At 40.2% G+C, this 18956-nt stretch overlaps 1 protein-coding gene across 2 annotated transcripts in view; it reads right to left on the bottom strand.

Moving 5' to 3' along the window:
* Positions 1–18956, bottom strand: part of SYK (spleen associated tyrosine kinase) — a 56730-nt gene that overhangs the window by 22181 nt on the left and 15593 nt on the right. For both annotated transcript variants that reach the window (XM_054186171.1, XM_054186170.1), the window contains exons 2-3: positions 10862–11314; positions 9282–9442 (exon numbers count right to left, since the gene is read on the bottom strand). In XM_054186171.1, coding sequence (XP_054042146.1) covers positions 9282–9442; positions 10862–11275 — 575 coding nt within the window. In that variant the 5' untranslated portion in view covers positions 11276–11314. The remainder of the gene's footprint in view (positions 1–9281; positions 9443–10861; positions 11315–18956) is intronic.

Consider the following 18956-nt stretch of genomic DNA (forward strand, 5'->3'; position numbering starts at 1 on the left):
CTGTAAATACACTAACACTTTGTTGCAGATTTCACATACAATGTACATTAAATTTCACATGGTATTGGGGTATATATCTAGTCTTAACTTCACCAGGGAGAGAATATGGAATGTAATAAGAAACATTGTCTAAAATTCACAGGTAACCAGGATGATCTCCTCCTTCCAGGAGGTCTGCAAGCAACATCTGTGATGCCTGTAAAGTGTTGCAGGGTTGTTCTACATGTATTCAAGGTAGCTCACACTGAGACCAGCATCTTCTGGTGACTGGACCCAAAGTAGATAGGAATTTGCTACTAGCTCCATCATAGCTGGTCTAGTATTTCTGAGGTTGGAAAACAGGCTTTTTCTTGTAGTTTGAGTTGTCCATGTTCACTTGCTGCTGACAATGAGACAGCAATAGAGCTACATTAAAATTTTCACAGAATCATAGAATCGCTAGGTTGGAAGGGATCTCTCAGATCATTGAGTCCAACCATCAACCTAACTCTTGACAAAAAACATCACTAAACCATATGTCTAAGCACTATGCCTACCCATCTTTTAAATACCTCCAGGGATGGTGCCTCAACCACTTCCCGGGGCAGCCCGTTCCAATGCTTAAAAGCCCTTTCAGTGTAAAAAATTTTCCAAATATCCAGTCTAAACCTCCCCTGGTGCAACTTGAGGCCATCTCCTCTTGTCCTGTCACCTGTTACTTGGGAGCAGAGACCGACCCCCACCTTGCTATAACCTCCTTTCAGGTAGTTGTAGAGAGCGATAAGGTCTCCCCTCACCCTCCTATTCTCTAGGATAAACAACCCCAGTTCCCTCAGCCGCTCCTCATACGACTTATTCTACAGACCCCTCAGCAGCTTCGTTGTCCTTCTCTGGACCCACTCCAGCACCTCAATGTCTTTTTTGTGGTGAGGGGCCCAAAACTGGACACAGTACTCGAGGTGGGGCCTCACCAGTGCTGAGTACAGGGGGACGATCACTTCCCTAGTCCTACTCACCACACTGTTCCTGATACAGGCCAGGATGCTGTTGGCCGCCTTGGCCACCTGGGCACACTGCTGCCTCATATTCAGCCGCCAGTCGACCAACGCCCCCAGGTCCTTTTCTGCTGGGCAGCTCTCCAGCCACTCTTCCCCAATCCTGTAGTGCTGCATGGGGTTGTTGTGGCCCAAGTGCAGGACCCAGCACTTGGCCTTGTTGAACTTCATACCATTGGCCTTGGCCCATCGATCCAGCCTGTCCAGACCCCTCTGCAATGCCTTTCTACCCTCAAGCAGGTCGACACTCCCACCTAGTTTGGTGTCATCTGCAAATTTACTGAGGGTGCACTCAATGCCCTCGTCCAGATCATTGATAGAGATATTAAAGAGAACTGGCCCCAATACTGAGCCCTGGGGAACACCAGTCATGACCGGCCGCTAACTGGATTTAAATCCATTCACCACCACTCTCTGGGCCCAACCCTCCAGCCATTTTTAACCAAGCGTAGAGTACTTCTGTCCAAGCCATGGGCAGCCAGTTTCTCCAGGAGGATGCTGTGGGAGACTGTATCAAAGCCCTTACTAAAGTTCAGGTAAACAACATCCACAGCCTTTCCCTCACCCACCAAGTGGGTCTCTTTGTCATACCAAAACCTCAAATTCAGCAACACAGAAACATTTCTTGTTCCAGTCTGCACAGAAATCTACTCACTCCCCCTTGAATTTTCCAAAAGCCCTGAAAAGAAATATAGTAGGATATGCTCACTAAGGTGTTGGGAAGCTTCGCTGATGCAACACTAGTACTTGCTATCACATCCCAGAAGATTGCAGAGGCAATTCTGCTCCTCATCTGACTCACAGAAGGCTGAACTAAAACTGTTTTGTCTGGACTACTCATGCAACGATTTTTTCAAGCAGAGTGATTCTTGTTGCCTAAGATGTAAATGGGACACTGGCTAAAGGAAAAGGGAAGTAGGGTCAGTTTTTTTTTTCTGAAACCAAAGCAACTTGCCTAGTGTCTCTAAAGCAACTTGAAACACATTGTGGTTTTTCATGACATGCAGGTATTTTCTCAGCATGGTGATTTCCTGTGCTGACTGACCAGTGGAAAGCAACAGGTTCTGCTAAAATGAAGACTTTTCTCTTCCTCTGACTCGCTCTTAGCAAATAAGGCTTGGAAAAATATTTTCAGAATAGAATACATTGTTTCTGAAACGTGAATGGTCTTTCATTGCATTCAGACTTCTGTTCAGAATACAGCACAAGTAAGATTATAAAAATGCAATGGATTGTTTGCCAGTAACAAATGTCCTTCCTGTTTCACAAGTGGAAATGGCAGTGCCAATGCAATTAGCTCTTCTGAAACTGATTCTCATTTGCAAGAGTTGTTTCTATCACAAAAGGCATCATAAACATTTCTTGAGAGAACGGGCATCAATGGCAGAAAAGAGTCCTGATTTCTAAGGATGATGGCACAGATCTACACAGCGCTATATCAGTATCCAGTACAGGATTTAGGCGGAGATCAGGTTTATAAGGTAGTAGTTGCGTTTCTGAGCTCTTCCTTCCCCCAACCCAACAGCTACGTAACTCTGAAGATATCTGCAGATCACAGTCATGGCAACTTCTGTCAGACAGCTCTATTACTGCATGTGAAAAAAATCTCCATTCTAATATTTATGATGGACCAGAGTCCAGAGGGAGACTCGTTCTCTTGGGGTTATGGTCCAGGTGTTTTAAACTGTAGCCAGTCAACTCCAGCACAATTTGTACTCCTACAAAACACAACAACAGGAAGTTCTGCTATCTTCTAAAACTTCTGAAGAGCAGAAGTATCAAGAGCATTGAAGCAACAACTAAATGATAGCCTAAGTCTTAGTTTTGGCACCCAGATCCCTTACTGGTCCAAAAAGGGCTCTCTCAGAACTTACCATCACAGTCCAAACGAAAAACTTTTACTGCCTCTGGTGACAAGGATTGTCACAGGTCATGTTTCACAATTTTGTTTTAGTTTTGTTGACTGTGGTAATGGCTGTCTACATTATGCTAAGCCTCCAGAACTCCAGCTGGGTACACAGTACCCAGTAGCTTACAGTTACTGTACAAAATGGAATCAAAGAAAAAGGCTGCTCAAACTGAAAGATTATAACCTAAAACCTCTTCAAATGGAAATCAAGGTTTTCACATCTTCTTGATGGTGATGCCTGTTCTACCTGGGGTCATCACATCAGGTTTGGGGGCTCTTTTCGTATATGTAACTTTCCTTCTATGAAAAATAACAATTTTCAGAAAGTTGAGAAAAAAATCTAAAATTCCAAATGCAATATCTGCTTCAATGTGTTCTGAAATAACTCACAACATTTACTGTTCTTCAATACCAACTGATTACAAAAAAAATAATTTTAAAAAGCCATATTTTTTTAAAAAGCATTTTGTCAAGGAAGGAATCCAGCAGTGAAATATCACCTGGTCTTCCATTTCATACCATTGAAGAGAATTACAGATCTACAGAATAAAAACATAAAGATAATAAACACCTGTAAATAAACAATATTGTCCTTTCATCCACTGAGATTAATCAGAAACATGAACAATAGATTTTCTACGATATACATTTTAAAATGGCAATTTTAGCAGGAACTGAGAAGCTCAAATTGTTACGTGATGCAATGTAAAGAAGGTTTAGCTATTGGTTTTAATTTTCATGTAATCTATGTTTCATGATTTTTTTATGGTTTTGTGAATTTAACCCAAATAGCAACCAATAACTATTTGGAGTATCACTACAGCCTGTGTAAATAGCTATCCATCTCCCTTTATAAAGTCACTATTTTTGCTTGGAAGCAAAAAGAACAATGATGTCCCATTTTTTTTCTGCTTCTAAGTGAAAAGTCAAACTTCCTTTCTTTCTAAAGGAAAATGTCCCTGAAGGTAAAAAAAAAGAAATTGCTATTACAACATGCCTCATTGACTTTGTAGGAAAAGAAGAAGTCACAGCATTCTATGGTGGACAATAATGAAGGAAATAAACTAGAAAAATATTTGCTTTAGGAATGGTGTGAAATTATTCTCACTCCTAAATCCAAGGGCTTGTTAAAGTTAGTTCTTGGGCTTGCTTTGCCTTCTCAGTGATAACAGCTTCCTTGATGCCAAAGATAACAGACATTCCCCACTGCTGAGCAAGCTCCAGCCATTCCCTGATTGTCTGCCCTTATGGTCATCTCTCTTGTAATGTTATTAACAACGTGGCTATTCATTATCACTTCAAATATCTGCAGCACAGTGCGCACGTTCCAAATTTGAGGACAATAAGGAATGAACTTGGTGCTTGATTAACTGCAATCTTCATTTACATCATTTCTTCTCCTCTGTTAAGTAACATATTCAAAGCTGTTTCAGAAATGTCAGCGCACTACGGAATTTAGGAGCTAGCTCTGCCACACACTATTGCTAGTTACAATGGAACCTAAAACTTGATTTCCTGACAAGGCTATTGTGGTGTGCTGCACAGTTACGAAACACCCTTGCGAGAAGGATTGCATCAGTATAGTTTATTTTGCTGGCATTGCCCTGCCAGCAAAATATACTATGCTCCACCAAAACCCTAACAAATAGCTTTGCTGTATAACTGCACCTGCAACGGGGGGTCTTCCGAGTACAGCTCTCTCAGTCAGGAATCACATCTTCACACCTCCCTGAGGTGAAGACCCACTCTGCTGCTGAAGCACACAACGTAAAGCTAGTCTTGAGAAGCCATAGCCCTGCTGCAGTGGTCTGCAAGTGGCACGTAACTTTGCACCTAACTGAACATCAGTAAACAGCTCTCCCAAATTGCTGTGGGCATCATCCAGGCTGCTGTAGAGAATACAGCCCCTCCAGAAACACGGCTCACTGTCTGTGTATCATTTATCTTGGAAAATTTTTATGGTGATCTAAGCTGAGCAACTGCCTGGTATTTTGAAGAGGAACTTCATAATTAATTAATATCGCTGAATTAAGGTCATGTTTAGTAGTATTGTTTTCACCTTGTCTGATGTCAACAATGACCTATTCCATTTATGGATACAAACATAATACTGATAGTTTTATTTAAAGAACACTCTACAAGGTCAGATAAATCACCTAGCTTAGTATGCACTCCAGTACTTGTAAATTTCCAGAGGAAGACAGTAAGATTAATATAAATATAGGCTGCTACATGTCACAGAAACACAAATTTCTGTGTCTCTTATGAACAACTGCACTTCAAAACTTGTTATTTTGAAATGGCGTTACTAGTGGTAACTATTGTGACATATAAGAGACAGTTTAGTCTCTAGATGTCATAAGATGCCATGATGGGTAGCGCTGTGAGTCATTCTAATAGTCTAAATCAGTTTTGTCCTCTTTAGTATATCTTGTTGCATATTGAAGAAATTCTTATGATACTGAAATTACTTTTTACTTTCCTTTTACACAACTGTTCACATTTTATGTGAGCTAATATGGCTATGAACCCATACAAAAGGTTTATAGAGACTAAACTGTTAATTATGCAATGCCTTCATGTTCAATTTCCTTAATGTTGCATTTTTAAGTTTAACAGTATTTCTGAATATTGTTTATCTCCCTTCAGCTTCACAGTTTCTGGTTCTTAACGAATATGCAAGATCACATGTTCGTATAACCGAAGAGGTCACTACTGGTTACAAACCAAGACGTGCTCTTGAGCTACCACACACTTACCAGAGTTGTTTCTTATGTCAAACTGCAGAGAAAACTAACATTTCTTATACTGCTAGTTTGTCACTGTTAGCAATTTTTTACTTTATTTTTCAACTGGTCCACACATGCATGCACTCACGTAGATAACATTAACAATATTATCAATATTATTATATATTACCAATATGAATATTACTACAATATTAATAACAGTATTAATAATATTAATAGTATTAATAGTATTATCTCTGACCATCTACACAATATTGATCATCAATATTCTACAATTATGCCCCGAACCAAGCAAAGTCTAATGAAAAACCAGAAGTCTGGTAAGAACCACCATCCTAATACAGCATGAAAAGTAGTGTTAATGAAGCTAATCGGGGCTTGAGACTTAAATGAAGTTCTTCATTTTCAGTTGCTCTTCAGGTCATTCTAGAGATATCATATTTTCCTTCTATTACACTAGTAATGTGTTTTACTAGTGTACACTAGTAAATTACACTAGAAAACAGTGTTTTCTCCAAATTTTGTGGCTAGAGTGGCAATCTTTCATGAGTGTTCTTCCTGGAAAAGGTGGGTACTGCTTCCTATTTCACGTCATTTCATTACATTGTTTCTATAGTTGTCTTTGAAAACAAACTATATAGCACTCACATACATATTTGTTGCATAGACTTTTCAGTCATGACAAAAACTTCAAAAAGACCTTTGAAAATTCCCTACTAAAACACCCACAGTTATCTCAGAACTTTTCCAGCAGCTTGGATAAGTTGTAGTGTTAGATTTATTATGCTATTTGTGACATTTTGAACTGCAATTAGGAAGCTTTTCAACTATTTCCATATTTATTATATTAAAAAAAATCTAGATTTGATAATCTTGTAGTGGTGCAAAGCAGTGCTAAAGAAATCCAGGCATTAGATGTGTTCTAAAAGAGGCTGCTGTACTGGATTTTGTTTCAACGTCGGCAGTTCAGACAGTTAGCAGATTTCTAGTATAATGAAGTTTGAGAGACCCTTGTAAAAGAATATACAGAAATATTACAGCCTTTGAAAATTTATTATTTTCTCCATAATAAACAAGATGATTTTTGTCATATACCAGCACCTACTTGTAGACAAGCCTTGGTGTACTTCATGTCATCAAAAATCTAGCGTCCCTCTGTGTTCCCAGGCTCCAATGCCTAACTCAACAAACAAACTCCTCTTAGACACTGAATGTTTCCAAGTTTTACCTTTCAGTCAACTATCAGGCTTCAGTGTCTTGATCAATGTAAGAAAAACAGTCTCTGAGCAGCAACATTCACAAGCACAAATTCACAGTCCACAGAGGTACAGAAGATTCTGATATGCGCTGCTGCTGAGTAAGGAAAAAGCATGCGATGCCCATGCCTGAAATGTAAAACAGTGCACCACTCTATTTTGGTGCATTGATCAACAATTTGGCTGCTACTGTTTTAGCTGTCTACCAAATATGAATGGTTTATTTCTCAATGCCTGCTGAGCAAGCCCATGTTAGGCAAACCACTGCAGAAACCAGAAAACCTTTCTGAATTAGACAGTTCTTTTGTTATTTGGTATAAGCCTCTAGGTCCACAGATCTGAGAGCTAGAAGAGCTCTAGAAGGAAAAATAACAGATTTCTGATATATATGAACAACACGTTATTTCTCTTGCTGCTCTGGCTGCTGAATTACGGGGCAGATGAAGATCTCACCCTGTTTCTTGTCTGGGAGCAGAAGAGTAAATGGCAGATAAGTGGTTACTGAGCTTTAAACCTGCCAGATAGGCAGTCTGTGCAAGAACAATTAATGCATCGGAAAGGACCCTACAGGTGCAGATGTAAACAGTGTTGTCCTTAATAAGAGGGATGCAAGCTCAACATACTATCAGTTATATTTCCATATAATTTAAGCTCCAGTGGCACTTCTTATGGTTTAAAGACAACCTTGAAGTTAGCATTTTCCCCTCTGTAAGTTTATCTACCTGATGTGAAAGCAGCCACCTGAGTTCCAGGAGAGCTATATAAGATATGTACCCACTGACACAACTAGTTCCACAGGAGGAGGTCTGACTGCTCCCTCCACAGCTCATCACGTGTGTCACTGCAAACAGAAATGCCTCCTAGCCCGAAATGCCTCCTAGGCCATCTCCAAGGGAAACAGGAAAATACTGGGGAACTGCTTCTATTTAAAGCTGTAGGAATGCTTATAGAAGATTAAACAGAGACCAGGGTCTATAATAGAGACTGAAACTGTTAAGTCGGCTAAAAAAGTGCACACCCTCACTCCAAAGCCCATCCTTGTTGTTAAGAAATGTTAGCTAAGGGATTAATTTCTTTGAAGAAAAATTAGTTTCCTTTTTTTTTTCCCCCAAAAAGAAGCACTTTGACCACATAGAAACCGATGTGTGCAAGAGGCAAACTGGAAAAGCTGCAAGCTTTAAGACTCAGCTGATATAACATTGATTTAGTAAGATATTAATACAGACAGTAATAAAGTTTTAAAAAAACTTGGTCATTAAAAGAAAGGGCTGCTGCTTTGTTTCAGATTACACATCCACCCGCCCGTACATCTAAAAAGCAGGAAAAGAAGCTAGCAAAATCACAGGGCAATGAAAACGAGATGTGGTGTTGTAATCCATAATGGCTGTACTGGTAGTCTACGACAATGACTACGTTCATCAAATCGATGAAACCTTTCCTGTGCTATAGGAAGCAGCATTCAGAAAACATGAATCTGTGATAAGGAAAATTTTTGGCTCCTCAGACTTTCGTAACATTTTTAGTTACAAATGTAACAAAAATTGTAACAAATTTATAACAATTTTTTTTGTTACAAATGGCAACAGAACCAACTAGGTAAATGACCCTCTAGATGTGATCCCAACAACTCTGAAAATGTGAAGACTCACGGTGACTTTGTGTCAGAGTGACCATGAAACAGAAAAAATTCAATGACTGAGGGAAGGTGATCTCAAGAAATGATGTCAGTACACCTGAAGTGTTTGTAGGTAATACCTGATAAGGATTAACTCGGCTGGGAATAAAGATTTCAAGGAGTTACTGGTTCCTGATGTTTAAGATTGAAACATGGAAACATATGAAGGTTGTATCTACATTAGTGATTAGTGTGGCACAATTACGGCAAATCAGTCAAGTGTAAGAGTTGGTACTGAAGAAGCATATCCATCCCACATTCACTCCTGGGGTTTTACTTTGGACTAGCTTTAAAAAAGTCAGACAGTTGAATGTTGAAGGAGGCTATGTAGGTAGTAGTTAGACCTTTAAGCTTCATTTTCTACCATTATATCAATACTTCTATTTGGGGGTGGGGGGGAGGAACAGACGGACACAAAAAACGGCTCAGTGAAAACACACTTTTGGTGTAGTTTCCCATCTTTAGTTAAGCAGAAACCTAATCTTGGAGACACTTACTTAGTACAGGAATGATTATGTCACATACAACATGGACTGGGCTGGGCTCTCTCATTGGGAATGAGCCACCTTTTTGGGCATACTCTCATTTGAGATTCATTCAAGGGAACTGTGTAGGAACACTGGTGGCAAACAGCAATACCACAGAAAAAGCACTCACAGAAATTTTCCATTGTTTTTTGACCCAATGAGGATACGGTGTTCTGACTCTTCCCGAGAGATCCTCCCATGGAACCACGGCATCTTCTCATGGGCTGTAGTGGCAATCAACTTCTCCAGCTGAGGCTTTTGACTAATGATAGCTTGTTCAAGAGCATGCCCCTAGAGTGATAAAAACACAGCAGGATAGTCAAACTGTCTTCTGCACTAAAAACATGACAGGTAGACTCACAGTATTGGATAGCTTTTGGGACATCCAAAATCTGCACATATTTATTGTATGTGAAGAAAAGATCCAGTTGCTATAAAGACATTAAACCAGAAGCTAATGTATGGTAATCCAAACACCAAAAAGCTGGGATTCTTCCTTTACCTCTGAGAAACAGAAGGAAAAATAACGAGTAAATTAAGCCCTTAATATATCAGTATTTCAACTGAAAATTACATCATACTTTTATGCTAGTGAGACATAGCTAAATATACTTATTGTCACTCTGAGATGTCATAACATACCTCCATATTACATATCCTACAGTAGTTTAATGAAATAAACTGAACACACTTTGTACTGTTGCAGCATATCTATGTTGAAGATATCAATGCATATTTCCCCAAAGCAGACAGGACAGTCCCAGTTTTAGAGTGAACTATCTTAATATTTTAGGTATAACACAACCTATCACTTCTAAATTTGGCCCAGAATCTGAGCACAAAACCCCTTACTTTCATCAGCTTTCAACTTGAGTTCAACTTCCTCCTCGATTGGGCTCAGACTCATCAAAAAAACTACAAATCTCAGCACTTGTAGTAAATAGAGTGTAAGTTTCAGGCTTTTCTAGTTTGGGCATTGCTCCACATATTTTACAGAGCAGAACACAGAAGGCTACTTGTTAGTGCCAAGAGAGATGAAAAACTTAGTTTAACTCCATGAGTTCATAATGGTAATTAATGGCTTCCCAAGGTGAAATAATATTCCTGTTGCAGCCTCCTACACTAGTTTTACCATGTTAAGACTGGCTTCTTCACAGTTATTCTAAGGTAAAAATCCAGCCTATCTTCCTCAGCATGGAACATTCCTGCTTGATATGTGCAGTACCGAAGACGTATAGACAGTGGTGTGCAGTTAAGAAACCAAGTTCTGTTATGGACATAATCTAAACAAGCATCACAAAAACAAGGCCAGCTAAGAGCTGTAGATGTAAAACAAGTCACCATGTTGTCAAGCCTGCCGGTACATCAGTCCATAAAAATTCAGAATGAAAAGCAATCAAACAAACCATTTCTGTATCATATTCATTACACCTATTAATTTTTGATGCATGTGGAAATCTGATGACACAGGTTACTGCAGTGTAACACAAGGCTATGCTAGCCCAAGACACCACAAAAGTCTTGAGTTTTGTAAACACGTATGGCCAAGTCACTGCATGTATCAGGGGTGAAAAAATCCCCACTGTTCAAAACCAGGCAGCTATGATTCCATTATGAAAAAACACCACATAGCAGCAGCAACAGATGGAAAAAAACACTGCAATCTCTTTTTCTCAAAACCACTTTATGGAAAAATCAGCCCGGATTTACCTGCAAATTCCAAGTTTGTTTGACATACTCTCTGATAAGGTTCTCTTTTAAATCTTCAAAGGGTCCTGTTTTGGGTTCAACGCCTGGTGGTCGGTTGAAAGGTTTTCTCAGTAGACAGATAAGGCCATCTGCTTCCTCTGAGTGATAGCTAATGAGTTCAGCAGGACTGGCATGCGACTTGCCTCCTGCAATAGCATATGAGCCACTCAGCTCCCTCTCAATTGTATAATGATGAACCTTCCTTCCATGGGCCAAGGATAAGGCAAAGCCACCCAGGTAATTCCGGCTTTGGCGGAGCAAGTACAGTCCATCACTCACTCCTCCTTGCATCAGATACTCTTCGGCTTCTTCACGTGTAATATTGCCAAAGAAGTATGGCAAATGGTTAGCAGGATTTGCTGTGTTGGAAGCCATGTTTTTTCTTTTCCAAGTGGCAAATTTAGTCTTCTATATCTGAAAAACAAAGACAGAGACATGAGTATCACTTGAAAAAAAAGAGGATAAACCAGTAACATGCCAGTTCACATGGTATGTCGGTAATACATTTTAAAAGATACTTTGGTGTGCAGATCACATTTTTGTTTTTATCTTGTTAGAAGTTGTCTTTCTAAATCCAAATAGAAAGTTTTTCCCTGTTATGCATTAATATAAAAGTTCCTGTAACTGCAAAAGTTTCTTTAACCCTTTTCTTCTCTATATGGCTCCTTTGCCTAGCCATATAGAGATCCTGACATTTTCACTTGCCTGAATGCCTCTATCCATCCTTTTGTACTGGCCTTGAGGTGTTTCCCAATAAAAGGAAGTAGGTAGGTAAGAAAGATTCAGGGAGAACAGTTTTTCATTCCAGTTTTTTGCCATCATAATTTTGCTTATACTATTAGCTTATGCCAGTATGTGGGCTGAGTATGGACAAAAGTCTTATATTAAAACAGTCAACATTCTTCTCCACAGAGATTTCAATGGAAAAAAAAGAAAGTGGTAATCTATTTTTGAACAGTTTTCATTTCAAACAGCTTATATTGAAATAACACAAAGGCGCACTACCAATACCACCACAGAGGAGAATCAAGTTCATCATCTCTGAAGGATAATAGTGAATTTAACATACATGGCTTCAATTCTTTTATTCTTAATTTAACAATAAGAATAATCTCATATATATTGAATATATATATCTTTTATATGTATGAGATTATAGTACTATATATTATTTTTTGATACATTTTTAAAAAATTATGCACAAGGATTCTATAGAACTCTAGCTACAGGAATACTGTTCTTCTTGTCTCCTGTGTTCGCTGAGTTATCCCAGCCTCTATCCTACATTGTCAGCCCAGAAATTTATTTTCATTAAATCCCATGTCAGTTTTACGCTGCCTGGACAGCTAAGTATTGTGCTGGAATTACTTTTGTCTCTTTGAAGTAATTGAAGAGGAGATATCAGAATGCAAATGCTGAATTTTGTTTATTATTCATACTAGTAGCAATTAAATTACTATCTAATAGGTACTGGGAAGAATACCCCAGCTACCTGCGGATAATATTTAAGTGGATAGGAAGTGAATATGTTGACACCAATGAGACCATATTCTTGCAAGAGTATTTGCAAGCTTTTTTTGTCAGAGGAAGTGGTCCACCACTGCAATTACTTATATAAAGGTAATTTCCTCCAAACGCTTCCCCAATCCAATCACTATTTAATCAGGACTGGCCATAGACTGTTACATCTACAGTTTATGGGGCATAAGGAGGAAGCAACTCCATTTAGGAACAGCTCACATCTTCTTTCAATCTAGAAAGAAAAGAAAAATCCCACTAAATATTATTGCCTGCGCATCTGTAAAATGACTTCATCATCTGAAAAATTACTTTCAGAGAACACAGAAATGCTGAATCAAACTAGCAGTAGGTGCTTATGTTTGTATTATTTGTGTGTTAGATTAAGATTATTCCTTAGGAAATTTCTCACAGCTTCACTGCCAAAATTTTTATTTCCTCGTCTTTTGAGTTCAGTTGTGACAATGACAGTGAAATACTCTCAAATATACAAAATAGGTGACAGCTTCTGTCATGTGTAGTGCATTATGCGGATTTTAGGCTAACTAGATAACACTACAAGTATATCAAAGGAAAAACACTGTTGTTTCTCTGTATTTACAGGATCCCTGCACATCTTGTATTCTTTTTTTTTTCAATGCATATTTTCTTAGTAAAATGTATACATACTGAATATGAAACCCATGAACCCATGAACCTACAAAATACTGTTATCTGTATTTTTTTCAGGTTACTGCAGCTCTCTTTTCCCACCTTCCACTACCTTGCCTAGAAGCAGACAAAAGGATCAGAAGTACAGTTCCTGTTTCTATTGCTGTGCAGGATATAGTGTTTAACTGTGCCCTTCACAGTTAAACAAAGAGCATGATTTTAGGGAAGTCATGCAGCAGTCTACAGAATCATCATTAAATTCAGGATGTATGTGAATGGGGGTAAATGGACCTCTCAGCTTGCAGCTAGCCAAAGTAATTAACTGAGATACATGAGCACAGGTGGAAGACCTGTGTAAGAAGGGAGGGTCCATAGTGCAAAGCTGCAACCGAGGAATGGGCATCTAAAATTAGGGCCTTTTGGCACACAGTACTTCAGGCTGACACCTCCTCTGGCAGCTCTGCAGCAGGCAGAGCTGTGGTATGCCTACTGCTTAGTTCAGATATGACCTATCAGTGGACCATAGCTGATCTGCTGCTCTTCTGCTTGGGTCAAGAAACAGTAGAGAAAATCCTCTGCTGCTCTGTAAATATGTGAAGAAGATGAAGGAGACAGGGGTGGAACACACAAGTCAAATGAACAAGGCTCATATGGTATAGAAAACTAGACAGGACACAGTCAGGACAAACCACACGTGCAGATCTTCTGGTCTCTTCCCACCTTCCCAAAGAAGGGAGACATTAAAGCTGCACAGCTATTGCAGCCCTACAAAACAGAGCTGTGTGCAGCATGTTATTTATTACTCTTGTGGTTTGCACCCCAAAGTTACTGGTTTAAGATCACATACTATAGTCAATCTTTCTGGCATTTTTGTTGACAAAATTTCCCTCTACTTTCCCATTTACATGTCTCCATTCTGAGAATTCATGTTCTTGACCCAAGTGATCTACTAATATATCTTTCGGTTATTAATTGCAAAAGAAAGCTGTAACTGAAGAGACAAAAGGTGGTAGTCCTCAGTAAGTAACCACCAAACACTGATTTGCATATAAAATACTATATGCAAAAATCATATGCAAGATCATGGAGCAGATCCTTCTGGAAACTATGCTAAGGCACATGGAAAATAAGGAGGTGATTGGTGACAGCCAACATGGCTTCACCAAAAGCAAGTCATGCCTGACAAATTTGGGGGCCTTCTATGATGTTGCCACAGCATTGGTAGATAAGGGGAGAGCAACTGACATCATCTACCTGGACTTATGCAAAGCGTTTGACACTGTCCTACCTGACAACTTGGTCTCTAAATTGGAAAGGCATGGATTTGATGGATGGATGACTCCATGGATAAGGAACTGGCTAGATGGCTGCACTCAAAGGGTTGCTGTCAACAGCTCTATGTCCAAGTGGAAACCAGTGATGAGTAGTGTTCCTCAGGGGTCAGTACTGGGACCGGTGCTGTTTAATATTTTTGTTGGAGACACGGACAGTGGGATTGAATGCACCCTCAGCAAGTTTGCTGATGACATCAAGCTGTTTGGGGCAGTCGACATGCTGAAGGGAAGGGATGCCATCCAGAGGAACCTGGACAGGCTTGAGAGGTGGGCCCGTGCAAACCTCATGAAGTTCAACCAGGCCAAGTGCAAGGTCCTGCACCTCGGTCATGACAATCCCATGCACAAATACAGGTTGGGCAGAGAATGGCTTGAGAGCAGCCCCGAGGAGAAGGACTTGGGGTGTTGGTGGATGAGAAGCTCAACATGAGCTGGCAATGTGTGCTTGCAGCCCAGAAAGCCAACCGCATCCTGGGCTGCATCAAAAGAAGCATGGCCAGCAGGTCGAGGGAGGTGATTCTCCCCCTCTACTTGTAGAAATCTAAGTACTGTTTTTGCAAAGGAACAACTTGGCCAGCCTGCAATGATGTAGCTAGAGAATGATTAACAACACAAAGGCTGATCAAGAGACATGCAAGAATGCTCATCCCTTAGACAAAGGTGAAACTAGTCTATGCCAGATCAGTAATTTAACGTGAGGATGAACATTTAACTGAGACCAGGTACCATGGGCAATAATACCAAAAAAGGGAAGAAATAAACAGGTGAAGTAAGGGGTTTAGGAGGGTTGATGGGGAGAAGTAAACAGAGGCGGAGTGAACAGAAATATTTTTAGGCAAATCCGATAGGCTGTAAACCCTGGAGTACCTAGCCAGTGGGGAAACAGGGGAGGGAAATTTCTGCCTGGGATAGGAAATAAAAAGAAGTTATTTCGGGACCTCAGGTGTGCCTACCTGCTAGGTCACCCATTCTTGCAAGAATGTTTAAATACAATGTGCTTCGTATTGTTCGCTGCCTGAGCCGTGGTTATTGGATACGGAGCGTTTCTCACATACTCTGCTCTGGTGAGACCCCACCTGGAATACTGCATCCAGCTCTGGAGTCTCAGCACAAGAAGGACAAGGACCTGTTGGAATGGGTCCAGAGGAGGGCCACGAAGATGATCAGAGGGCTGGAGCACTTCTCCTATAAGGACAGGCTGAGAGACTTGGGGTTGTTCAGCCTGGAGAAGGGAAGGTTCTGGAGAGACCTTATAGCAGCCTTCCAGTATTGGAAGGGGGCCTACAGGAAAGATGGAGAGGGACTTTTTAACAGGGAGTGGAGCAATAGGACAAGGGGTAATGGTTTTTAACTTGTCCTGGTTTGAGGTAAAACAGAACCAACTTTCTGTTCAGTAATTTTATTTCTTAGCTAGGCCTCTTCTACCTCTCTGAAATTAACAGCATGTTGTGTTGAAAGTGGTTCATTCAGAGTGATAAGACAGTTTGTGCCAAGGAATGGTATGCAGCGAGGCTCTTGATTATACTTATTGCTATAACAACCAAGGCCAGCTAATTTTGTTATTTACCCTGTTAGAGGGTTGGAAGTGGAAAAGTGCAGAGGGGTCCCACCTGCAGAGAGGAGCAGACAGGACAAGAGACCCAAAACTGACCAACAGGGTATTCCATCCCATCTGCCCCAGGCTCAGTATAAAAGCTGAGGGATCAAAGGGTCAACTCTCTCTCTTCCTTCAATGGCTGATGTCCGAGGAGGACCCTGTCTGTTCATCTGCCTTTGATCCTGATCGGTCTGTTCCTGACTCCAACTCTGGAACCCAGTTCCCACCCATCGCTAGTCCAGTCTGGGACTTCCCCAGTACCTGGCGGTGACATCATCCTGGGAGCTTAATATGGTTTTGTATATACTGTATCTGTTTCATTATTTCCCTTTTTATGTCATTATTAATATTTCATTAAAGTAGTTTAGTTTCTTCTAAACTTGTAAATCTCTCTTTATGTCTCCCCCTCCTCCCAGTGCACAAGAAGCTGGGGAGGAGCACCTGTCACTGGACATTGGCAAATTTGGCCAAAACCACGACAAAACTGAAAGAGGGGAGATTTAGATTAGATATCAGGAAGAAATTTTTTACTATGAGGGTGGTGAGGCACTGGAACAAGTTTCCCAGAGAAGCTGTGGATGCCCCATCCCTTGAAATGTTCCAGGCCAGGCTGGATGGGGCTTTGAGCAACCTGGTCTAGTGGGAGCTGTCTCTGCCCATGTCAGGGGATTAGAACTAGATGATCTTTAAGGTCCCTTCTAACTGGAACCATTCTATGATTCTATGAAAATGACAATTTCAATTGCACCAGATGAAGACAAAGACACCTTTCCTTAAACAGAATGGCATTATTTCACTAACATAATGCATTGCCAGAAGAGTGTAATCAATAGTACAAGGTCCAGTTGGAGGCCAGTTAATAGTGTTGTAACCCAGGGTCAGTACCGGGGCCGATACTCTTTAAGATGTTCATTAAGGAGGTGGACAATGGGGAGAGTGCACCCTCAGCAAGTTCACAGACAATACATAAAGGGAGTAGTGACTGAAACACCATAGGGATGTGATGCCATATCATCATCCCACCTCTGGCAAAGTGTTCGTTGAAGGTAAGGCCCAAGTCTTCAATCTTACTTTCAGGAAGAATAGAAGAAAACATTTTCTGCTAGGTTTCCAGTAAGAGCTTAAATCATGTTACACCACAACTAATAAAAAAGAACAATAGCTATAATTTCTACTCTACATGAATCTTTGTGGTCCTCAACAGCAGAGGGAGCTGGGACACAGAGGGCACAGCTGCCAAATGGTAATCCTAAAACTGCAGGAGGTTTCCATTGGCATATTGGTAGGGAGGTTACCCTGGACACAGACACATTGGATGCATGGATGGTTCAATGATCCACACTGGCTCTTCACCAGCACTGTACAGCTAACTTGGAGAAAAGGCTAAAACAATCTCATACAATTCTTATGTCAAGAATACACTACAGTACTTGTTCAAAACACCTCAGTAATGTTGTAGTGAACAAAATTCAAGTAGAAAAATGACACCACACTCTATCAGTGGGAATTTATTTTTATGGAAGTATTTAATGGAAGTTCTTTTTCTCATAACTTCAGTTTCAGACTTAAGAAAATGTTAGGAACTTCATGTCTAAAAAGAATAAAGAATTTTAGAATGAAATTAAGAGCTAATAAAAGTGGGGTGGGGTGGGAGGGGAAACTCACATTCCCTGGCTACAAAAGATCCTTATGCAATGGCTACCGAAATGAAAATTCACTTTGACTTTGATGTGTTTCAGATCAAGGTACTCCCCAGTCTTAGATGAGTCTCAGTATTAACTATATGCTCTCCAGGACAAGTTGCCCAGACACAAGTTGTCTTTGGTGGTCTGCTTTTTGTGCAATCTGTAATTACAAGTTTTTCCACTGATGACAATTCAGTATGTTTCCAAGTATTAAAATAAATGTTGAAAAAACTCATATATATTCATGAAGAAATCACAACATACACACAAAACAGAAGTGATAGGTATGCACAGCAATCGGACCAACAGCCTCTGAATAAAATCTCACTACTCTTTCCAAAAGATATTCCAAACCACTCTCCAAAGGGGGAGCATATATAGGCATACCAAATTAAATTGGACAACTCAGCTCTTATACAGAAAGCAGAGAAGGTGGTGCATCAGGACATTCATTGGGGTTTAAATGTTGACCTGGAAATCTGACTAAATGCCCAAAAAACTAGACAGTGCTGAGCTTCATGTTGCTGTTCTGGCAGTGCTGTCACCAAACTATTAGATTTGAAAATAGTTCAAGTATAACTGCAAAAGGTGTAGCCACACCGTTGGGGTGGATCGCAGTAAGGTTGAAGCTGGAATCTGCCCAGTCGGAACTGAGATACAGCGTGTTCCCAGAGGGTCCTCACCTGCATGTTCATCATTCAGACTGTGGGACTGGAACTGGTCCTCGTTACTTCTTGCTGGAGCTTGAATTTTAGTGACCTTCATCTGTCTGACCTGCTAACACACCATGGTGTTGGCCTGGACTCTCTTACTATCCACTGGCTGCAGTTCTACACACAGTTCTTCAATTTCCTTTAAAGCCCATTATGATACATTTTACACTGGAAGGAAGTAATCTGTTGTCCTGAACAGTCAGGTTCAACTCTGCAAGTGAGAGAGTACTGGTTTTGACAAATTCAGTCTTTATACATTCCTTTCCAGTAGATGAGTTATGGATGTTATGTCTGGATTGAATAGTTAACTTTGTTAATACAATTAGATTTTTGTGTATTTGAGTCAGAACTCCACTCTTAACTAAAACAAGGCACTCAGAATGCCACCATCATACACAGGTATAGCACTGCTGAAATAAAATACACAAATTTAACTGCTGCTAAAGATCCTTCTTTTAAGGGTTGCTTGCTTCTATTTGAGTGACCTAGGTTAGTTGTGTTTGTTTTTTTCAAGTTGTATTTAAACATGGCAAAGGAACAGAAATAAAATATTTTTTA

The sequence above is a fragment of the Rissa tridactyla genome, chromosome Z, assembly GCF_028500815.1.
Source record: "Rissa tridactyla isolate bRisTri1 chromosome Z, bRisTri1.patW.cur.20221130, whole genome shotgun sequence".
Taxonomy (NCBI): Eukaryota; Metazoa; Chordata; class Aves; order Charadriiformes; family Laridae; genus Rissa; species Rissa tridactyla.